General features: G+C 45.2%; 1 protein-coding gene across 1 annotated transcript in view; it reads right to left on the bottom strand.

The window, feature by feature from the left end:
• Positions 1–22,759, bottom strand: part of gab3 (GRB2 associated binding protein 3) — a 29,472-nt gene extending 6,713 nt beyond the window's left edge. The window contains exons 1-8 of the mRNA XM_056285404.1: positions 22,627–22,759; positions 19,608–19,908; positions 15,631–15,808; positions 15,064–15,524; positions 14,697–14,746; positions 14,285–14,531; positions 13,203–13,293; positions 983–1,061 (exon numbers count right to left, since the gene is read on the bottom strand). Of these exons, the coding sequence (XP_056141379.1) occupies positions 983–1,061; positions 13,203–13,293; positions 14,285–14,531; positions 14,697–14,746; positions 15,064–15,524; positions 15,631–15,808; positions 19,608–19,908; positions 22,627–22,698 (1,479 nt within the window). The 5' untranslated portion in view covers positions 22,699–22,759. The remainder of the gene's footprint in view (positions 1–982; positions 1,062–13,202; positions 13,294–14,284; positions 14,532–14,696; positions 14,747–15,063; positions 15,525–15,630; positions 15,809–19,607; positions 19,909–22,626) is intronic.
• Positions 22,760–22,967: the final 208 nt, after the last annotated feature.

The raw sequence follows: 22,967 nt of genomic DNA, 5'->3' as shown, positions 1-22,967 counted from the left end.
CATATATTAATGAAACGAGGATGACTCATATCAGAATACAAGCTGGTTAACAGATGTACAAAATGTGCCTCTCGGTGATTCAGTGATAACCTCGAATGGCTTTTAAAGCCACAGTGCTGAATTTTATTTTTGACCTGCTGACTCCTGTGGTGATAACTGTAGTGAGCCCATTGGTGTTTTACCAATCTAAATCCCAGAGATACAGTTAAAATGTATAGCTAGTGCTGTTGTGTTGGCAACTTCCCCACGGCTGAACTCAGAAAGTTTGAACTTTGGTTTTAGCAGCATCTACTTTGCTTCTTCTTTAAGCCTGCCACTATCTGCCTTAGTCTTCTGCATCTGACCACTGTGATGAAGTTGTAAACTGCCATGTGTCATATAATTTTTCTCTGAAAATTACCCATCATCTGTAATCATTAAAATGATCAACTACATATTTGGTAGTTAATTGGGTGTTCATTAGCTATCATCTCTCATACACCAGTGACGAAAAGTATCAAAAACAACATTTAATTGCATGGAGGCTGGGTCTAAAGGGGTGCCGAGTTAAGGGTATATCTGAAAAGGTGGTGATGTTACACAGACACAGAGCCTAATCTTGTGGTTTGATAGCCATACTACCATTACAAAGAGCCGGCTGAAATATTGTCTACCTCTGCATCCCCAATAAAAACAGTCTAAACCTGGAGCTGGTTTGCATGAAAATCTTCAGGAGTGTAGCTTTAATTATCATGCACAGAGGAACAAACGGTCAAGTATCGGTGTCGAACAAGCTCGTAACATTGACCTCCGTCTCAAAACGTACAGTCCAAGGCCAACGTCATGCTCTCCAATATAGTGAAACGACTATGTTGAAATTATGAGCCCCGATAGAGTTATTGGGTTTTATTATCTTGGATATTTCATTACAATGCATAGATGTTGTTCTCAAAACATTTAATGTCAAAATATAATATCACAGCAAAAATAAAATTATGCTTACAGTGCAGTATGTGTTTTCATCTCCTTTAGTTTCCCCGTCCTCAGGTCGCCTATCGAGGAGTAGACAGTTGACTACGTCGCTGTGATTATACAAACAATAAAAAATTAATCAGTAAATTAAGGTTAATGAAGAGCAGCATCAAGTCACAAATACCCACATAAAGTTTGACATGATCAGTGTGTTATGCCTGCACACATCGACAGTGCTGCATTTGATTTGGTGCTGTTCTATTGTGCTGGGATCGATTGGTGATACCTGCGGGCTCTGGGTTGTTTGATCGGGTCTGCCTGTGATGCTGTGTCAGTCTAAATAAAGAATGCGACGTAGCGGTTGTGTCGAGCGACAGCGCTGTGTCCTGACGTGATTTCTAAATACAATATTGGCGACGAGGATGGCTGATATCTCTCTCCCACCACCTGCCCCCTTCCTGGCATTACCTAGCAAGCCTCCGGTACCATGGACTCGCTGGCTACATAGTTTTGAAAATTACATCATCGCCTCAGGGCTCGACGACGTGAGCCAGGCTCGGAAGACGGCTCTGTTGCTACACTGCTTGGGAGCAGAGGGTCATCGTGTGCTCGGGACTCTGGGGAACGTCACAAACTTTGACGAAGCTGTGGGACTTATGAGCACCCATTTCGCTGCTCCACAGAGTGCCCTCCTTCGGCGATTTATATTCCGTCAGCGACACCAACTGCCTGGTGAGTCTGTGCGGCAGTACGTAGCTAATTTGCGAGGGCTAGCTAGCTCATGCAAGTTTGGCGCGCTTCAGGACGAGATGGTTCGCGACCAGCTAATCGAACACACCAACAACGCAAAGGTGCGTGAGACTCTCCTGCTGGAAAAAGACGATCTGCTGCTGTCCAGAGCAATTACCATCGCACTACAGGTTGAGGGAGCAGCTGAGTGTGCTGCTGTGCCAAATACACAGCAAGTGGCCACCTCCAGTCAAGCTGCCAACGACTCCTCCCTCTACTCACGGCCCTCGGGACGCAACCCAGCCAGAGCGAGGCGGGCGCTGACTCCACTGGGGACGTCTTGCAACTGCAACGACGGCGTTCTCGGCCCCGCCCTCAACAGTCCTGTGGTAACTGTGGATCTCGGTCTCGTGTTTCAAGGGCTCAGAACTGCCCTGCCCGTGGCCAGACATGCCGTAGCTGCGGTAAGCAAAATCACTTTGCCAACGTCTGTCGATCTTCCCCGGCTGGGTCAGAGGGCCACACCCCCCAGTCTTCAACCGCCGTCATTCACAAGGTGAGCTCTGGGCCAGTGTCATTCAAATCATGCACAGTCAACATTAATGATGTGTGCATTCCCCTGCTGTTGGACACCGGTGCAGGTGTGTCTCTCCTGAATGTTGATACCTACAGTCAATTTTTCGGTTCACTGCCACTGTCTGCACCCTCAGCTGTCCTCTGTGGGTATGGTGACTCCAAAATCGATCTGGTTGGCTCTCTCCAAGTGACTGTCCGCTATGGAACCAAGCTGGTGCCCAATGCAGTTTTTCATGTGGCACGCCGTGGGGCCAACCTGATGGGCTTGGACCTGTCCTCCGCTCTGGGGTTCTCCCTCTTAGACACAAGGGGGGCAGCAATCCTGACTGTTGCCACACCTTGGCAGCAGAAGTGGCCATCGCTGTTTATGGGGCCGGGCTGCCTCTCCGCCTTCGTCCATCAACCTCTCCTCAACCCTGCTGTGAAATCTGTCATCCAACCACTGCACCGCATCCCGTTGGCTCTCCGTGATGGGGTCTCCGCCGAGCTGCAACAACTGCTGGAAGCTGGCATCATTGAACCGGTGGACGCGTCACCTTGGGTCTCAAACCTCGTGGTGGCTAAGAAGAAGTCGGGGGGCCTGCGTGTCTGCGTTGATCTACGTGCAGTAAATAAGGCAGTGGTCCCTGATAAGTATCCACTGCCCATCTCAGAAGAACTCACTGCTCAGTTCTATGGCTCTGAGGTGTTCTCCAAGCTCGACCTCAGACAGGGGTACTTACAGGTGCCCCTCCACCCCAGCAGCCGAAACCTCACAGCCTTTGTGACACATGCAGGAGTGTTTCGCTACACCAGGATGCCTTTAGGTCTCAGCTCCGCCCCTAGCTGCTTCCAGAAAATCATGGTCTCCGTGCTGGCTGGCATACTGGGCATGGCCATTTATCTGGACGATATAGTGGTACACGGGCCCACCAGTGAAATCCACGACAAGCGCCTCAACATGGTCTTCGCAGCCCTGTCCAAGCACAAGCTAACTCTCAATGCTGAGAAATGTGTCCTCTCTGTGCCAGCCATCGAGTTCGTGGGGTTCCGGCTGTCAGCGAGCGGTCTAACTCCACTACAATCCAACGTGGACGCCATTCAGGCCATCCCTGAGCCCAGCTTGGCCGCCCAGGTTGCCTCCTTCCTGGGTATGACAAGTTACTACCTGAGGTTTCTTCCCCAGTATTCTGCGACCACAGCCCCCCTGCGCCAGCTGCTGCGTAAGGACGAGCCATGGGTGTGGTCAAAGGCATGCAGTGACGCTGTGCGTGATCTCAAGACTCAACTGACTTCACCACCAGTGTTGGCTCACTTCAACATCTCCAGCTCCACCTTTGTGACCTGTGACGCATCAGCCACAGCGATAGGGGCTGTGCTGTCTCAAACCCAGAACGGTGTGGAGAAGCCCATCGCCTTCGCCTCCCGTGCCCTCAACCTGACAGAGTAGCGGTACTCCGTGGGTGAGCGTGAGGCGTTAGCCTGTATCTGGGCTTGTGAAAGGTGGCACCTCTACCTCTATGGCCGCTCCTTCACCCTCAGGACAGATCACCAGGCCCTGACAGTGCTGCTGTCCACATCTGGGACAGGCCACAAACCCCTGAGGTTGCACCGCTGGTCTGACTGCCTCCGCCAGTACAACTTCAGCCTGCAGTTCACCCCAGGCAGAGACAATGTTGTCGCCGACCTGCTCTCTCGCTCTGTCTCCACCCCAGCTCCACAGACGGACACTGACTGTGTGGAAAAGGACATTGTCCAAATGCTACACACACCCCTTCAGGCCACTGTCTCTCTGCAGAAGCTGAGGGCAGCCTCCGAACAGGACTCTGTCCTCTCCCAGCTCCGCACCTACATCCAGAACGGCTGGCCTCACAAGGTCCCAGAGGAGCTGGCTGCGTTCGCCCGAGTCAGACAGGAGCTCTCCTGCTGGAACGACACCTGCGTGGCACGTGGGTTTTGCACAGTGGTCCCAGCTGCGCTCCATGCACGTGTTTTGAATATGGCGCATGAAGGCCACCTGGGCATTGTGAAACTGAAACAGCGCTGCCGAGACCTGGTGTGGTGGCCGGGGATAGACAGAGATATTGAGGCTATGGTGAAGGACTGTTCTGCCTGCCTTGTGAGTGGCAAGACTGGCCACCAGGCTCCCCCACCCCTGCAACCTCTCGCCTGGCCCTCTCAGCCCTGGGAACACCTGCAGTTGGACATTTGTGGTGAGGTCCATGGAGTTCCCCACCACCAACGCTTCATGGTGGTCGCCTACGATCTACACTCAAAATGGCCTGAACTCACCACTTCCGGCACTGTGACCTCACAGATCATCATCGACTTCCTGGACTCTCTTTTCTCTCGCTGGGGCCTCCCAAAGACCATCACCACTGACAACGGCCCTCAGCTGGTCTCTGCTGAGTTCACTGCTTATCTCGAAAGCAAGGGCATCCATCATATACGCACTGCATACTACCACCCCCAGGCCAATGCCGGCATTGAACATTTTCACCAGTCACTGAAGAACGGCCTCAGAGCACACATGGCCCAAGGGTGCTCTTTCACGCAGGCCATCCGTCACACTCTGCTGCACTATCGGGCCACACAACACTCGACCACAGGCGTCTCCCCAGCCTCTCTCATGCTAGGCCGGGAACTGTGCATGCCCCTTGACAGGCTCCGCCCCTCCACACCCCAGGCACCTCCCTCTGGGGTCAGAGCCTCAGTCACTCGTCAGCAGACGCGGATGAAGCAACGGTTTGACCAGTCAAAATGAACCAGGGTGCCAGACATCAATGTGTCAGACTGGGTCAGGGTCTGCAGGCCCCACAGGGACAATAAAATGGCTTCATACTGGTCCTCTCCTCTCCAAGTCACCCGTCAGCTGGGCCCAGCCACTTACCTCCTCAGCGATGGCACTCGGTGGCACTCCAGTCGTCTACGGAAGGTGTCAGCTCCGCCACACACAGCTGGTGACACAACCTTAGCCATTCCCTCAGCATGGCGAGACACCTCGGGGCTTCATGCAGCTCCTACACGGGCCCCAGACATTCCTGGGCCTCAGCTTCCCCTGCCTTCTCCCTCCCCACCTCGGCCTGCCCAGCCTCAGGCCGCCCCGCGACCTGTTCGCACACGTTTACGCCCGGCCACCTAGAGGACTTTGTGTCAACCTTTCATGTTTGAAATCCTGCCGGGGGGGGGGGGGGGATGTTATGTCTGCACACATCGACAGTGCTGCATTTGATTTGGTGCTGTTCTATTGTGCTGGGATCGATTGGTGATGCCTGCAGGCTCTGGGTTGTTTGATCGGGTCTGCCTGTGATGCTGTGTCAGTCTAAATAAAGAATGCAACGTAGCGGTTGTGTCGAGCAACAGCGCTGTGTCCTGACGTGATTTCTAAATACAATACAGTGGCATGACTAAAATCTAACAGGTAACAGGAAAGGGTTAATTAGTTAACCGATTTAACCAAATTTGAATGGTCATCCACACTGAGTGATTATTTCCTGACTTTCATAGAAAGAATTAACTTGAAATTGAAAATTAACAATAAATCACAAAGAATGCTTGAAAAATATGCAACCTTTTAAGGCTGTCAAACATCAAACATGATCATTATGAGCAATATATATATATATATATATATATATATATATATATATATATATATATATATATATACTGCTCAAAAAATAAAGGGAACACCTAAAAACACAATATAGACCTCGATGAATGAAATATTTCAGCTGAAAATCTTTATTTATTAGACAGAGGAATGTGTTTAGAGCAAAATAACCTAAGAATGATCAATGGAAATCAAAATCATTAGCCCATTAAGGTCTGGATTCAGAATCATACTCAAAATCAAAGTGGAAAATGAGAACATAGGCTGATCCAACTTCTGCGGAAATTCTTCAAGACGATTCAAAACGAGGCTCAGTAGTGTGTGTGGCCTCCACGTGCCTGTATGCACTCCCTACAATGTCTGGGCATGCTCCTGATGAGACGACAGATGGTCTCCTTAGGGATCTCCTCCCAGACCTGGATCAGGGCATCGGTCAACTCCTGGACAGTCTGTGGTGCGACATCGTGTTGGTGGATGGTAGGAGACATGATGTCCCAGAGGTGCTCGATTGGATTCAGGTCCGGGGAACGTGCAGGCCAGTCCATAGCATCAATGCCCTCGACATACAGGAACTGCTGACACACTCTGGCCACATGAGGACGAGCATTGTCATGCATGAGCAGGAACCCAGGGCCCACTGCACCAGCATATGGTCTGACAAGGGGTCTGAGGATCTCATCCCGGTACCTAATGGCAGTCATGGTACCTCTGGCTAGCACGTAGAGGTCTGTGCGGCCCTCCAAGGATATGCCTCCCCCAGTGTTGTAGTACTCGAGTCCAGGACTCGGACTCGAGTCCGACTCGAGTCCTGATTGTCATGACTCGTGACTCGACTTGGACTTGAGCACTGATGACTCGGACTTGGACTCGGACTCGCGAATTTACTGCATTCGGACTCGGAAGTTGGAGACCCGGACTCTGACTTTTTAATTGATAAAGACTGTTTTTGTTAGATTTTTTTTAAATAATAGGCCCTGTTAAAATATATTGATAGCTATATTAATACTGTAACATTATTCAATTTCGTGTAAGGGCAGGCACGTGTGTTCCACCTACATGCGGATTCACGTGGCGTGCATACCGTCATGTTCAGTAGCGCAAAGATGCCTAAAGAGACGCCCCGAATTGTGCGCTTTGCTTACACAGATTTTACAACAAATTCCAGCAAGATCACTGCTAGATGTTCGATATGTAAACGAACTATTGAGGAGAAGACCGGGACAACCTCAAACTTCAACAGACATCTGTCAAGGATGCACCCAGAAAAGTAAGTGATATGCAGTCAGTTGAGGATATGGTTGGTGATCAGTTACCGTTAGCTAGCTAGCTATCTAGCTACGGTAACAATAGCCTCTGAAGTAACTCAACCACTGGTCCAAGATGTTGGGTTAGGTGGTGTGGCGGGTATATCATATCACTAGAACCAAGTGAGATTGTATAGGTAAGTTAAGTAACGTTACTGTTAGAATGCTAATGCAGCATTGCACAGAAAAGTCACAGTACGGTTCGCTTTCGGTACGAGCGTGCCATCGATCTCACTAATGATGAGTTGGTAAGTAACACGCAGCGTCTTCGTGTTATAGGGAGATTAAAACTGATTTTTCTTATTTATCATTTAGCTAATTACCAAGTAGCATACACTTAACGGAAAAAAACACACCACTCTGAACTACCGTGTTAGCATTAATCTTAACTAGCAATAACAAATCCGCACATTGCAGATCTCCGCCATGAATATTCTCCAAGTGCGGAGAAGGAAGAAGTCTAGCCTATATGCATCCACAAACAATGTTGATAAAATGTGCACAACTTTACAATGCAAATAAAAATAATTGTAGGCTATTACTCGCTAAATGGACTAATTGAAGAAAGCTAATGTGGATGCCGCCACTGGTTTTCTTGAGAGCTGGAGACGGTACAAGATTTGACGGATGTGGCATTCCCCCCCCGCCCCCCCCGATGTACCGAAAACTACCGAACCGTATCGTGATTGGTGACACCGCATAGGCTACTGTAAATATGGGGATATTTTTCTTTGCATATATGCAGCATTGGGTGTGCCAAATTCTAAAAATAGACACGCGCGACGTAGCTTTTGAACAGTACTATGAACTGGCTCTGTCTTCTAACAAAATCACACCCTCCCTGACCCATACAGAATAAACGTACAGACTCACGGAGGATAGAGAGTTAAAGCTCAGCTAGGTAGCATGTAACATACTTAAATCAATAATTAAATGACTGGGTTTTGCTAATTAATCCCTGTCCTGTTAGTCTCATAAATTATGTATCTTTTCTCATACTTTTCATTTATCCAGCTAGTTTACATTAGTTAATCTACTAATATGGTAATGTTAGTTATATAGATAACTAAATATGTAACTTAACTGGTTATGGTTCAAACCACTATGTGTATAATGTGTAACATTTGTATTTTTATTGCATATTGTTATAGCTATAACGTTACACATTTTTTGCTGTGAGAAAGATTACTTGAAACAGTTTGGCATCAGCAAGCTAAAGTGTGTATCCTATCTTCCCCTAGGTTCCAAGAATACCGTGCCTCCACTGCTTCAGATGTGATGCCAGCTGCTCCAGGTCAGAAGACTATCACATCATTTTTAAATGATGGACAGCAAAGGATGTACGACCTCAAACATCCACGTCAGAAGGCAATAAGTGATGCCCTTGTAAAAGATCTAATCATTAAGTGCTGCTTGCCACTCTCCATCGTTGACAACGAGGACTTCAAGCACTTCCTGCATGTCCTGGACCCTCAGTACCGGCCCATAGCAAGATCCACAATTTCCTCTGTGACCATTCCAGGGATGGTGGAAGTCAAGAAAGAACAGATAAAGAACCAGCTGGCAGAAGCATCGAGTGTTGCTGTTACCACAGACATTTGGAGTGATCGAAAGATGCAGTCATTCCTTGGAGTGACAGCACACACAGTGGCAATGGATAAAAAAAACAGGAACTCAGCCTTCAGTCATATCTTCTTTCCTGCAAAAGAGTGCATGGGAAACACTCAGGAGAGAAGATTGCAATGATGTTTGAATGCTGTGCTGAAGAATACCTGATTAAGGAATAGATCAACTTTGTCATAACTGACAATGCATCCAACATGAGAAAAGCTTTCCAGGCCAGCTTTCCCCTAGAGGATCCTTGTGATGCTGAAGCTCATGATCCCAGCACATTTGAGGACGATGATGAAATATGGCAAGACCTGATGCCAGAAGATCAACAGACAGTCAATGACACTTTGGCTGAGAACTGTAAGATGCAGAGACTATGATGCTTCACACATTCACTGCAGTTGGTCATAAAAGATGGTCTGAAAGACACCAGTGGGCTGTCAAGCACCCTAGCAAAGCTATCCCGTGCAGCCAACCTCCTCCACAGTGGCACCTCGTTTAAAGACTGCTTTGAAGCGTGTTCTGGTGATGCAACAATTCCAACAGCGAATGCCACACGATGGAATTCCACTCTGAAGCAGGTGAAGGCTTATGTGCATTTAGACATGCAAAAGCTGTCCAGTGTGTTGGAATCAGTGGGGCACAAAAGCCTTATCTTATCCCCGCGAGAGTATGCTCAGCTTAAAGAACTGATCGAAGTTCTTGATCCGTTCTTAGAGGCAACCAACCTAACTCAGGGTGAGACTACTGTCACCGTCAGTGTGATTGTGCCCTGTGTCCTCACTCTGCGCTGTTACCTGCAGGAAATAAGAGGAAAAGCCAGATACTGTGGGCCTCTGGTGAGATCTGGAGAGCTCCTTGAAAACAAGGTTTGCAGAGGTTTTCAGTGCAGTCAAGATACCAGGATGTGAGCTGGCTGAAGGAAGAGGCCCCACCAAATTTCCTTTCACCAATGCCTACTTCATAGCATCTGTGTTGGACCCAGCATTTGGCTTCCAGCGGCTAGAACATGATGTGCAGCTGGACAGTGACGTCAAAGATGTGCTGAAGACTGAGATCAAAGGTGAGAAATGTTTTGATTAACGTTAGTTAAGTGATTAACTATTTGATTGTTGTGATGTTTATATCATTGAAGGTGTTACAATAAAGCACATAGGCGTGTCATTTGTCATGTAGGCCTAGTCAATAACATATTTGTAATGAGTCCCCCATGCCCCCTCTCATTTCAGAGTATATAAAGGCAGAGGGTGACAAGCAAGCGGTATCAACAGCAGATGCAGCGGAAGCAACAGGACCAGGGGAAGGTGAACTTTCAGAGTCTCCTCCTGAGAAGCAGTTGAGAATGTTCTCCCACTATAGGAGGACTCCCTCCTCCACCGAGAAGAAGCCGTCTGGCCAGGCTCAGTTGACTGCATACCTCAACTTGATCGCTGAGCAGGACTCTGACTCAGTCCCGTGCCTCAGGTTTTGGCAGCAAAACAAATCCAAATTCCCTACCCTCTATCAGATTGCCACACAGGTATTCTCTATCCCTACCTCCAGTGCGCCCATTGAAAGGGTATTTAGTCATGGAGGCATTTTGATGAGGCCTCACCGTGCAAGGTTGAGTAGTTCCATGCTGTCAGATCTTATGTTTTTGAAATGCAACGTGTATGCTTAAAACTAGTGCCACCAGCCTTTTGTTCCTAACTATTCCTGAGAGACAATGTCTTTTGACTAGTTTTTATGAATGTATTGTATGCTGTGGAACTTACTTCTGTATACTGTTTCCACCATTTGCTAATATCATGCTATTCACAGCTATCAAATGTGTTTTGAAGCACATCCAGTGTTCAGAATGTCAAAGAAATTCAGACTGTTCTAAAAATGTGTGTGTGCGCGCATGCTTGCGCGTGCATGTGTGCGAGTGTGTGGGTGTGCATTTGTTTGGCTATCGTGTCACAAAGTAAATAAACTCCCTTTGAAATGGTGACAGCTGTGTCATTTTTGTTTAATGTAGACCTTTTTTATTTGTATGTCAGATCTTTGACTGTGCCCGAGTGGATCACTGGAGCCATCTTGGAACTCGACTCAGACTCAACTTTGATGACTCGGACTCGGACTAGGGTAATAGGGACTTGACTCGGACTCAGGTAATGGGGACTCGACTCGGACTCGACTTTTCTTTGGTGACTCGGACTCGGACTTGGACTCGAACACTGGGGACTCGAGACTCGACTCGGACTCGAGGTTTAGTGACTCGACTATAACACTGGCCTCCCCAGACCATCACTGACCCACCGCCAAACCGGTCATGCTGGAGGATGTTGCAGGCAGCAGAACGTTCTCCACAGCGTCTCCAGACTCTCTCACGTCTGTCACATGTGTTCAGTGTGAACCTGCTCTCATCTGTGAAGAGCACAGGGCGCCAATGGCGAATCTGCCAACCAAGATGTTCTCTGGCAAAGGTCAATCGGGCTGCACGGTGTTGGGCTGTGAGCACAGGCCCCAATTGTGGACGTCGGGCCCTCATACCATCCTCATGCATTCTGTTTCTCACTGTTTGAGCAGAAACCTGCACTTTAGTGGCCTGTTGAAGGTCGTTTTGTAGGGCTCCGGCAGTGCTCCTCCTGTTCCTCCTTGCACAAAGGACCAGATAGCGGTCCTGCTGCGGGGTTGTTGTCCTCCTGCGGCCCCCTCCATGTCTCCTGGTGTACTGGCCTGTCTCCTGGTACCTCCTCCATGCTCTGGACACTGTGCTGGGAGACACATCAAATCTTCTTGCCACAGCACACATTGATGTGCCATGCTGGATGAGCTGCACTACCTGAGCAACTTCTGTAGGTTGCAGATACCGCCTCATGCCACCTCTAGTGGTGAGGGCACTAGCAAAATGAAAAACTAACCAAAGATCGGCCAGAAAAGATGAGGACAGGCAAATGGTCTGTGGCCACCACCTGCAAATCCATTCCTTTTATAGGGGTTGTCTTGCAAATTGTCTAATTTCCACCTGGTGGAAATTAGACAATTTACCAACAGGTGAAATTGATTCACAAATCAGTGTTGCTTCCTAACTGGACAGGTTGATATCTCAAAAGTGTGATTGACTTGGAGCTACATTGCATTGCTTATGTGTTCCCTTTATTTTTTGAGCAGTGTATATATATATATATATATATATTGCTCATAATGATCATGGATCACGGATACAGGAAAAAGGATTTTAATGTATAGCAGTATAGGCCTGTTTCATGCGTCTCGCACTCATCAGCTCCTAATAAGACGCACGAAACAGGCCTGTACTGCTATGCATTAAAATCCTTTTTCCTGTATCCGTGTTGATATTCCGCTCCTCATTAGTTGAGCACTCAACACCATTGACGGTTTCGGGAAAAAACGCTATATCTAGAATGTTTTTTTCAAAACCTTCAATGGCGTTATAAGTGCTCAACTAATGAGCATTGGCTAACGTGTTTTTTTTGCATTGGTTAACGTTTTCTACCCCTCCATTGGTTGCTGTACGTCATAAGTACCTACTCCATTGGTTGTTATAGTTTGAATGTTTTCTCCCCTGATTGGTTGCTGTCCAACCGAAATTAGGGGTGTGACGCTGGGCAACGTAAACTGTATGATTCTTTGTTTAATCACATTAGCACCTGATGAGTGCACGACACACGAAACAGGCCTGTACTCTCTCTATATATATATATATTAGTGTAAACTAATAATAAGACACGTTAGCCCCTAGCCAACGGGTCTGACCCTTTAGTCGAGCGGTTAGTGATGTCGCCTTGTGGTGCAGTACACCTCGTATCGAATCCCGCACCGGGCAAGAAAATGACCGGTTACATTAGCAACAAAGGCGCTGTGCACCTGTGCACCGTAACCAGGGGCGTGGTGTGAGGCAACATAGCATTTACTCGCTGTGTGTTAGCCACCTTGGCAGCTGATGAGTGCGTGACGCACGAAACAGGTTTGTACTGCTATGTATTGAAGTTTAATTTTCCTACATCCAATTGTACCTGCCCAACCACCCTATTCTTTCGACCTGATCCGGTCACTGCTCCACCCCCTCTGCCAATCCAGGGAGGGCTGCAGACTACCACATGCCTCCTCCGATACATGTGGAGTCACCAGCTGCTTCTTTTCACCTGACAGTGAGGAGTTTCACCAGGGGGACGTCGCACGTGGGAGGATAACACCATTCCCCCCCCCCAAACAGATGCCCCGACCGACCAGAGGAGGCGCTATTGGAGCAACAGGACACATCTGGCTTCCCACCTGCAGACACGGCCAATTGTGTCTGTAGAGATGCCCAACCAAGCCGGCGGTAACACGGGGATTCGAACCGGCGATCCCCATGTTGGCAGGCAACGGAATAAACTACTACACCAACCGGATGCCCCTGAGCATTATATTTTAGATTTGTGCATGAATAGACTTTTATTCTTCACTCTCACCTTATGTCAGTCATTGTCCTGGTCAAAGCAACACGAGGTGGACATTCTCTGATTGTAGAGAGGCCTCTCAAGTCAAGGGGTGGAGGCCGAGCTAAAAATCAAGACGGACCAATTATTCTGATGTAATCTTCAGTTGTAATGTCCAACTCAAATAAATGACAACCTTTAAACTTTTCTTTCAAACAGAATTGTCAAAGTCTTTTACAAGACACATTAAGTCCGCCTTAACTCCTGCAGGAGCTATGTAGCTTGCAATATTCTTACTGTAAACTGACTTCATCTGCAAATATATTAGCATAAACATGTATGAAGATAACGGCAATAAAACTCATAAGCGCTCTATCTATTCAAAACGACCTAACAATACAGAACCCTCCTTGTAAAACAGATGTCCATTCTTAAAGAAAACAATAAAATAAAGTAACGGAAAATGTTAAACTTGAAAATATTTTAGACTTTTGGCAGCTAATGTCTGCTAAACCCTCTGTATCAAGACAACACACAACAAGCCAATACAGCTGTGTGCTAGCTATTATAGCAACAGAAAGAAATGTTAGGTTCTTGAATTATATTGACAATATTTGCAGAGAGCAAAATAGGGCTTTTAATGGAGCGTCGACAAATCTTCACAGGATAGTTGAGCTATTCATCTGCATGATACTGAGCTACTTATTTGCATTTTATGTTACATAACATTTATGAGCGGAGTCACAAAAGCTCTACAATGGTCCATTAAGATGTTGTGATCACCAATGGCAGAGACTCGGCACTTAGGTGAAGTAGAAATAGACTAACATTTAGCAACAATGACGTGGTGAATAAAAAAGTGTTCTTTCTCTTTTAAAGAATGAGTGTCCCTGAAAATCCAGCATGAATTTGCAAAGAGGAACTATGCATAAACTCAATATTACATTTACATTTACCCATTTAGTAGCCGCTTTTATGCAAAGCGACTTGCAATATCAGGAGCCCTATACAAATAACGAGTCAGTGCAACTAGCATCTTTTGTTTACTGCAGCATGTCGCAAATTGTAAATAACAAATAGTTATGCATTAGGAGTGTCACGGAAGTTCCTCTCACCTCTCCTGCGAGGCTTTAGATGCCGGTTGATAGGAGGTGGCACCAAATCTCCACACTGGTATGTGACTGAACCAAGAGCCAATGGGGATTCAGCGGTACACTTTGACATGGGGGACATTATTCTTCTGGGACTCATGGGGATGTAACCGTCAGAAAACTCGGCAGCAAGAGGGAAAGATGGCGTGAGCATTGGGACGTAAGAGTCATCCTCGCTGTTTGGAGCTTGGGTGGAATTTGAAAAAGGCGACTGAAAGACAGTGAATCACAACATTAGACCAATGTAGTAATATACCGTCACTGAAAATGGCATTGAAATCAATGAATTAAGAAAATTGCTAAACAAGTACTTTTTGGCAAGATCGTCCTATGTTTTATTTGTTGATTTTGTTTCTAAGCCTCAGTGTAATCTCACCAAATTTAGACTCAGCCTCTTGTTCCTTATTGAAGTGGCCTCGAAATCTCCTGAAAACAGAAATACATTACTGAAAAAAGAAGCCTAGTGTATTTTCATGTCAGTAATCACACTCATATGTTCGCTGAAACAATGCAGAGGATGCCAAATTATATTTAACAACACTTTGACCAGAGGGATTTTCAGTGTGTTAGTACAGTGATAGTCTACTTTATGTGGAGTAGAGGGGACAAGTTTCATGTTTCACTAATTCTTTTGTACTCTACATTACATGGTAATAACGGTAGACATCAAGTCCAGGTAAGATCTTCACCAAGTTAATTTTCAGTATAAAGTGATACTGTGTAGTCCTCTGTTGATGATATACCTCTCCTGAATTGGTCCAGGCCGGAAAAAGTGATCCTCCTGGAGATTAGTCCAGGTTGGTCTGTGAGTTGCTGTGCACTCATGGCCTGTGATCCATGAGCTCCCCTATTACTTAATTTTTCTGGGTTGTGACTTGGCTTTGGTGGCCGGGGAGGAGGCGCCTGTCTGTCAGCAGGTGCCTCAAGCGGTACAGAAGAATAAAGTTTGTCAAACTGAAAGACACTTGATGCACAGTGCTGTGGTTGAGGAGAAGAGGATGATTTCACATGGTATGGCCTGTCAAATGCCCATGGGGGTGCACTGAAAGGGGGATTGGCCAGCCCTTCACAGGGAAAAAAAGATGGGCTGTGGCCATTATGGGACAAAGATGATGAAAAATTGGTGTAAAGAGTCGAGGAAAGGATGTCCTCCATGATGCTGTCAGATGACTTCTGTTCCAGAGAGCCTTCAGAGTTTGAAAAGCTGTCACATCAGATGAAAAAATGAAAATATTTCATTTGCTAAACAATCACAACTATTGCGATGGTTTCATTTATTATGTGTCAGATATTTTACAGTGTGTGCATACCTGCTGGTACTTCCCCCTGTCTCACACTGTGAAAGGAAGAGGTAGTCCAGCGGATGACCGGATTCCAGCTGGTTTAACATGGACTCATGGTCTTCTTGGTCAGCATTATCCATCAAAGCTGTGGCAGGTGATGGCTGACTGAAGGTTGGGCTGTCAGCAAGGCCAGCCTTTGAGAGTCCTTTGAGAGCAGAGAGAGAGACAGACAGAGAGACAGACAGACACAGAGAGAGAGAGAGAGAGAGAGAGAGAGAGAGAGAGAGAGAGAGAGAGAGAGAGAGAGAGAGAGAGAGAGAGAGGGAGAGGGAGAGGGAGAGAGAGAGAGAGAGAGAGAGAGAGAGAGAGAGAGAGAGAGAGAGAGAGAGAGAGAGAGAGAGAGAGAGAGAATGTGTCTGAAATGTAAAAGTAAATAAAGAGCAACCGGCCAACAGTTTGCCATTTTGCCAATATCTTGTGTCATTTTGGGATATGAAAGAAGTTAAGTCTAACTCCGTGTCACTAATAGCTTTGATTATCTCTGCACTGAACATAGAAGTGTTATAGTTCCCTCTTTTTTTAAGTTGCATGTAATCATCACAAGGTCATCACATCAATCTACCTGTACTAGCTAGGGTGCTATTACTGTAACATAAAAAAAAGACAAATAATTTTTTCTTCCTGCCATACTTACATATTTTAGCTTGTAGCCTTAATGGTGCTTCATCTCTATTTTGACAGAACTGTGCAGTTTTCATCACATATCGATCTACTAGAAGATCATTCATACTGCAAAAACTGTAATCGTGCAGCATGACTAGAATTCCTGGAATAACATCGGAAAATTGTGCAACATCTTTGCTAATGCTTTTGCAAAATTGCTGTGCACCCTTGTTGGAGTGATAAAAACATTGTGTATTCCCTCAACAAAGTTGGATATGTTGCAGGTGATGGCATCTTGTGGGATTGCAATCTAGACATTGGCCACTGCTACTTTACTCTACTTTCCATTGCCCTTGCTATCTTTGAATCTCCTAAATGGAATGACACTTGTTTTAGACTTGTTCTAGACTATTTTAGAATAGTAGAAAAGGTTGTCACCCCCTACATTGATAGACTTTGTTTGCTACCATGTACAGTAGTAACTCGTTTATTTGCAAACTCATTTGGTTTGAGTTATAGTAAAATATCTGATCTGATGCATCTGTTTTACGTTTGACTTTAGACAAAATCACAGTATATGGTTAAGCAGACTTTACTAGTCATAAATTATGAGTATAATATCAATATTTTATAGCTAATAAGATGCTGTTTATCATAATGATAATTATTATTGTCATTCCATCCATCCATTATCCAAGCCACTTATCCTAATCAGGGTCGTGGAGGATGCTGGAGCCTATCCCAGCAGTCATTGGGTGGCAGGCGGGGGAGACACTCTGGACAGGCCGCCAGTCCATCACAGGGCTGACACACACACACACACATTCAAACCGAGGGTCAATTTAGTACAGCCAATTCACCTGACATACATGTCTTTGGACTACAGGAGGAAGCCAGAGCACCCGGAGGAAACTCACGCAGACACGAGGAGAACATGCAAACTCCACACAGAGGACGCCCCACGATGACCCCCAAGGATGGACAACCCCGGGGTTTGAACTCAGGACCATCTTGCTGTGAGGTGACCATGCTAACCACTGCGCCACTGTGCCGCCTATTATTGCCATTATAATATGACATTTTATTTGTAAGAAAACATTAGGGTTGACGATGCATAGGTATAGTATATTATCTTCTGTGCATACTTTCTTGCGCAAGCATTCACCTATTGGCACAATCCACCTACGAAAGTATAAGTCTGTGGTGGACACGTATTGGGGACAGAATTCACCCCAGGAACTAAGGGTTAAGTCAGGGTTGCCTTGGCTGGTTAACGCAGGGTTAAGTTATGGTTGTTCAGCCAGTTTTCTGATTATTCTTGCCGCCTCCGCTCAGTCGAGCTGTGGTTTTGTTGTCTCTCTGATTTACCGTGGATTAAAGAAAGTTGCCTACACGGCTAAAGTGTGAACCTACGGTCTTCTCCGTTCCTTTGGCTCTACAAGTCCAATATTTTTCTTTTAATGTTCAGCAACCATCAGACACATACTTTTTCATACGTTTGTCAGTTTATGCAGCTAACCAGGACACACAGTGACTGATTCGGAATCAAAAATGACTTAAGTGAGATCCTGATGGGGGGGACTGTTGTTTCTACACAGAGGCAATTTCTGTTTTGGTGAATTTGTGCTTTTTTTTCACTACATGTTAATGTGTTTAAAATTACCAAATATTTAGCACTCGGAGTCACAAGATGAGGAACGCGGTGGTGAGTGTGTCATTGACTGCATATTTGATCATTTCCAGTCATTTGTACTTTACAGCTGACGTTCAGCATTAGTTTTTGGGCTGTTCCTTAATCGGTAATTGCTTTGTTCTCTGGAAGTCACGTCTGCTCTATCTGCTCCACACAGATTGCTAGTTCCAACTGCTAGTCCTCCACCCCAAATACCAATATGTAGCAGCTGCAACAGTGGAATCAAGTTTCATTATTACCGATGTTACATTCAATACAAAAAGAAGAAGAAAGCCACTTTATTTTGTCATTGTAGGTTACAATAAAATTGTAGGTTACAATGAAATTTGTCTTCTGCATTTAACCCATCCAATTGTATAGGAGCAGTGGGCAGCTGCAGCACCTGGGGACCAACTCCAGTTTTTCTTTCCATTGCCTTGGTCAGGAGCACAGAAAGGAGTATTAACCCTAGCATACATGTCTTTTTGATGGTGGAAGGAAACCGGATCACACCCACACAGACACAGGGAGAACAAGCAAACTTTAAGCAAGCAAGAAGAAGAAGAAGAAGATGGGCGGCAAAGTGGCCCAATGCTTAGCACTGTTGCCTCACAGCAAGAAGGTCCTGGGTTTGAACCCCAGGCCATCCCAGGTCCTTTCTGTGTGGAGTATGCATGTTCTCCCCGTGTCTGTGTGGGTTTTCTCTGGGTGCTCCGGTTTCCTCCCACCATCAAAAAGACATGTATGTTAGGATTAATACTCCTGTCTGTGTCCCTGAGCAAGGCAATAGAAAGAAAAACTGGAGTTGGCCCCCGGGTGCTGCAGCTGCCCGCTGCTCCCATACAACTGGATGGGGTAAATGCAGAGAAGAAATTTCATTGTAACCAAACAACTGTAAAATGACAAGCTAAAGTGGCTTTCTTCTTCTTTAAGCAAGCAATAATATTATTAAGATGCCCATAGGTCAGTGCCACATTGTCTTGATCATAGATGTGATAAACCTTTGTATTAAGCCTTTGTATTCCTCAAAGAATCCTCTATGTTGAAGAAGTGGTAGTTAAAGACGTTGGGGCCAGACAGAAAGGACTTTTCAATGCACAAAGTGCACAATTCAGGCTAAAACAGGGTAATAAAGGAGGGTTTTAATGACATGATAAAAGAACTATGCAAGGAATATCTAAAAACAAAATCCTACAAGGTATGCCAGTGACACGCTCAAAATATTTCATGGTATTACCTCCAACAAAGAGGTTATTTTGTTTTGCCCGTTCTGTTCGTCTGTCAGCAAGATGTCTCAAAAATGGATGGAAAAATTCTCACAAATCTTTGTGAGCAGGCAGACCTTGGGTAGAGGAATGGGTATAGGAACAATTGATTGGATTTTGGTGGTGAAGTTCTGTGGACTTTATGAGAAATTTAACTTTATTTGGGGGAAAAAAGTCTCTAGAAATTAATGCTCGAGTGTTTGGAAACGCATGCTCTCTGAGACTCAAGCTCTGGTTTTAACTCAAGTTTGAAATCATTGAGGCACCCAACCGGAAAAGCCTGGCTCCAGGGAGGAAACCCACAGCCATAGATCATTCACTTGAAACATGAACTGATGATGCCTACTACAGCAATGTGGTAAAGTTGAAAGTCAACAGTATATTTTGGTAGGTCTTTAGTTTACCTGTGTCCTCAAGGATGCCAAACTGACAAATCTGACTGATGCTTTTGATCCAGCTTTTCATCTCCTCCTCGGTTTTGGCCACCAGGTAGAAGATGCGAGATGATGTCTTCACAGCAAAAGGGTGTTTTTCATGAAACTGTCGCTTTAGCAGAAGTTGCGTGGTCTCTATTTGGACTTCACACTCTTTCAGGTCGATTGTGCGAATTGGCTTTTTGGAGCTCTTACTTTGATAGTATTCCAAAACATCAGGGTTGCCGCTCATTCGACCACATCGGAGCACAAACCAGCGTTTCCTCCATGTCTGAGGAAAAAAGAGGATTCAGTAAGTTATCACTGAGTCTGATAAGGTCTTAGATTTAATCATTGTGCTGAATATTATTAATATAAAGCAAATGCATAATCCCAAAGGTATCCTGCTACCACCACCACCATGCATATAAGTCATGGACAACTAAGCCACGGGAAACTCCAACAACGCAGCATTGTTCGGTGGTTAGTTTAGCTATTCTACACCCATTTTCCATTGAAGGACTACTACTTTTGGTATGGGTCACTATGTGGACCATCAACAAATGTTTCCCAGAAGTACAAAAAAGAGGAAGCTTGCTGTATGTAAGAGGAAAAAAGGCCTCATACAAAGCGAGAGCTTCTTACACAGTTGCTAGTTACTGCTTTGTTGGTAAACACTGACAAACTTGTGACTATTTTTTTCCTGTTTTACTTTAAAGCTCTCATTGTAATAATATAAGAGGCTGAGCCATGACAACCAAGAGGATGGTTGCCTTTAACTATCATAACTTTTAAATATGCATGAATCAAAATACAAATATTTGGAAATAAGAGAGTGCAAATATCTGCTGAAGATTATACTAAGGGGTGATGGTTTACCGAGTCAAGGCATCCTTTCAGTGCCACCTTCAGCATAGTTTCTCTTTTGAAGGTAATTGTATGACAGTTCCCAACGCTGTCATCTTTTTATTTGGTACTAAACAAATGAGGGTTGCAATATATTTATATTGCCAATACCCTTGTGTAACTCACATTTCATGCCTCTAATATATTTCTTCTTGGAGAAATGACTTGTGACTTATTGAAATAATGACATTTTTTCTCTTAAAAGGCCTTTGTTTACCTGTGATGACAAATTGTCTCAATAGGGGATTTTTGCATGCCCAAATTAATGGTTATTCTTATATAATCTAGGCCAACGAGAAGTTTGTCGTCCCTGAAGATGGATGGTATAATCTTCTTTCTCATTTTGTGTCTTTGCTTCTATGTTTATATTTTCATCTGACTACCAAAAGAAATAAATGTGTGTTTGTATGCACACTTATGGATGCACATGTACAAGTGTTTGCAATGTTGAAAATCTGGACCCTTTTAATCCATCCATTATCCAAACCACTTATCCTGCTCTCGGGCGTGGGGATGCTGGAGCCTATCCCAGCAGTCATTGGGTGGCAGGCAGAGAGACACCCTGGACAGGCCATCACACACACACACACACACACACACACACACACACACACACACACACACACACACACACATTCATTCATACCTAGAGACAATTTAGTATGGCCGATTCACCTGACCTCCCACCTGACCTACATGTCTTTGGACTGTGGGAGGAAACCAGAGCACACGGAGGAAACCCACGCAGACCATGCAAACTCCACACAGAGGACAACCAAGACAACCCCCAAGGTTAGACTACTCCAGGCTTGAACCAAGGACCTTCTTACTGTGAGGCGACCGCGCTAACCACTGCGCCACCGTGTCGCCAACCTTCTTAATGTCATTGTTTATTTTCAATCCTGAAAGCCTCCACTGTGCACATCAACCCTTCCCTTGCTTTGTGCATGATGTGAAATTTAACAAGTTGGATGTCCTTGTGATTAAATATTGATTTGATCGATCACCTTTTGACACAAAAGGATGCGATAACATACCCTAAGGGGCTAAAAATAAAAATCACATCTTGAAATCATCAGTAGAACAAGACATCCACACCAGCACCACCACCAAAACAGCACCACCACCAAGAATAAATAACTCTTCTGTCTCGATGCAGAAAAGTACACGAGCAGCTGCATTCTGATACCTTATCTCTTTATCACGTCCAATGTGTTTTCGTCTGTGCACACAATTAAAAATCACGTCTTTGCTATTATTTATTTTCATGTCTTTATATATTTATTGATATCTGGCTTCCACTGACTAGCTGACTAGCATACTAATAGAGTTTCTAAAGTTATTTTGGTTATTCTAGAGTTAATCTTAATCCTATCTGCATACTCACTACATACTTCCCAGTGTTGGTGTTACATACGTTCCTCCTCTTCGTGGAGAGGAAATGCACTCAACCATCACAAAGCTCGGCTATTTCTGCTTGTCAGGGCATTTTGAAGTGGTTTTCATTGACAGTACTTCCTATGTTTCACAATGCACAGCCCAATTTCATAGAATGTGAGCCCAACTATCTCAACCTACTACCCAGAAATGGTGGGCAGTCCTTTTCCTCACCACACACTCACATGACTCCAGCAACCACACAACAGTACACGCAAACTATACATGTTAGCATTTACATATACATATGAATTATTTCATGGTCAAAGCAAAAAAATAGTCTATGTGGAATATCTATCTACAATATGCTGTTATTTTTATTTTTTTTTACCATAGAAATTATTACCATGGTAGGCAAATCACAAAACACAGGCACTTTAGAAATGAGGAAGAAGATATTAGTCAAACAACATTAGGATCTTATGTACGAAAGGTATACAAGATTCCACATTTGCAGTAGCAGCATCTAGAAGAGCACACAACATACATAGCATATATCAGAACACACATATAAACAAACACGTGCACGCGCACACACACGCACACACACACAAAAACATACATACACACACAAACCTAATGCTCTAGAGCACAAGCTGACATTACTATAGCTCAGGTAAAATGCATAACAACCAGACAAAAGCCATCAGTATCTTCCTCGACTCACATATCTCTTGAGTTTCTTCTCAGGGGGGGATTTTATGAGCCAGCCAGTGCAGACCACATCTCCTGTACTCATCTTGACTGCAGAGCGTGTCGTTCTCCTCACTACTGCTGCTGTGAAACAGAGAGCAGCTCTAGTCATATCCTGTGTTCTGGTATTCTGCCTAGCCACCCAAAAAGGAGGAAGTGAAGAAAATGATCACAACAACACAGAGAGCGAGAGCGAGCGAGCAAGCGAGAGAGAGCGAGAGATTATGTCTACAAAAGTGTTCCTTATACATGTGACACAATAATGTGCTGTATTAAATTATGGGTAGTATGCGAGTGATTGTAGCTGATAGATAG

The sequence above is a fragment of the Lampris incognitus genome, chromosome 8 (assembly GCF_029633865.1).
Source record: "Lampris incognitus isolate fLamInc1 chromosome 8, fLamInc1.hap2, whole genome shotgun sequence".
NCBI classification, from domain to species: Eukaryota; Metazoa; Chordata; class Actinopteri; order Lampriformes; family Lampridae; genus Lampris; species Lampris incognitus.
The sequence above is the reverse complement of the archived record's forward strand: the minus strand, read 5'-3'. Positions and strand labels throughout refer to the sequence as shown.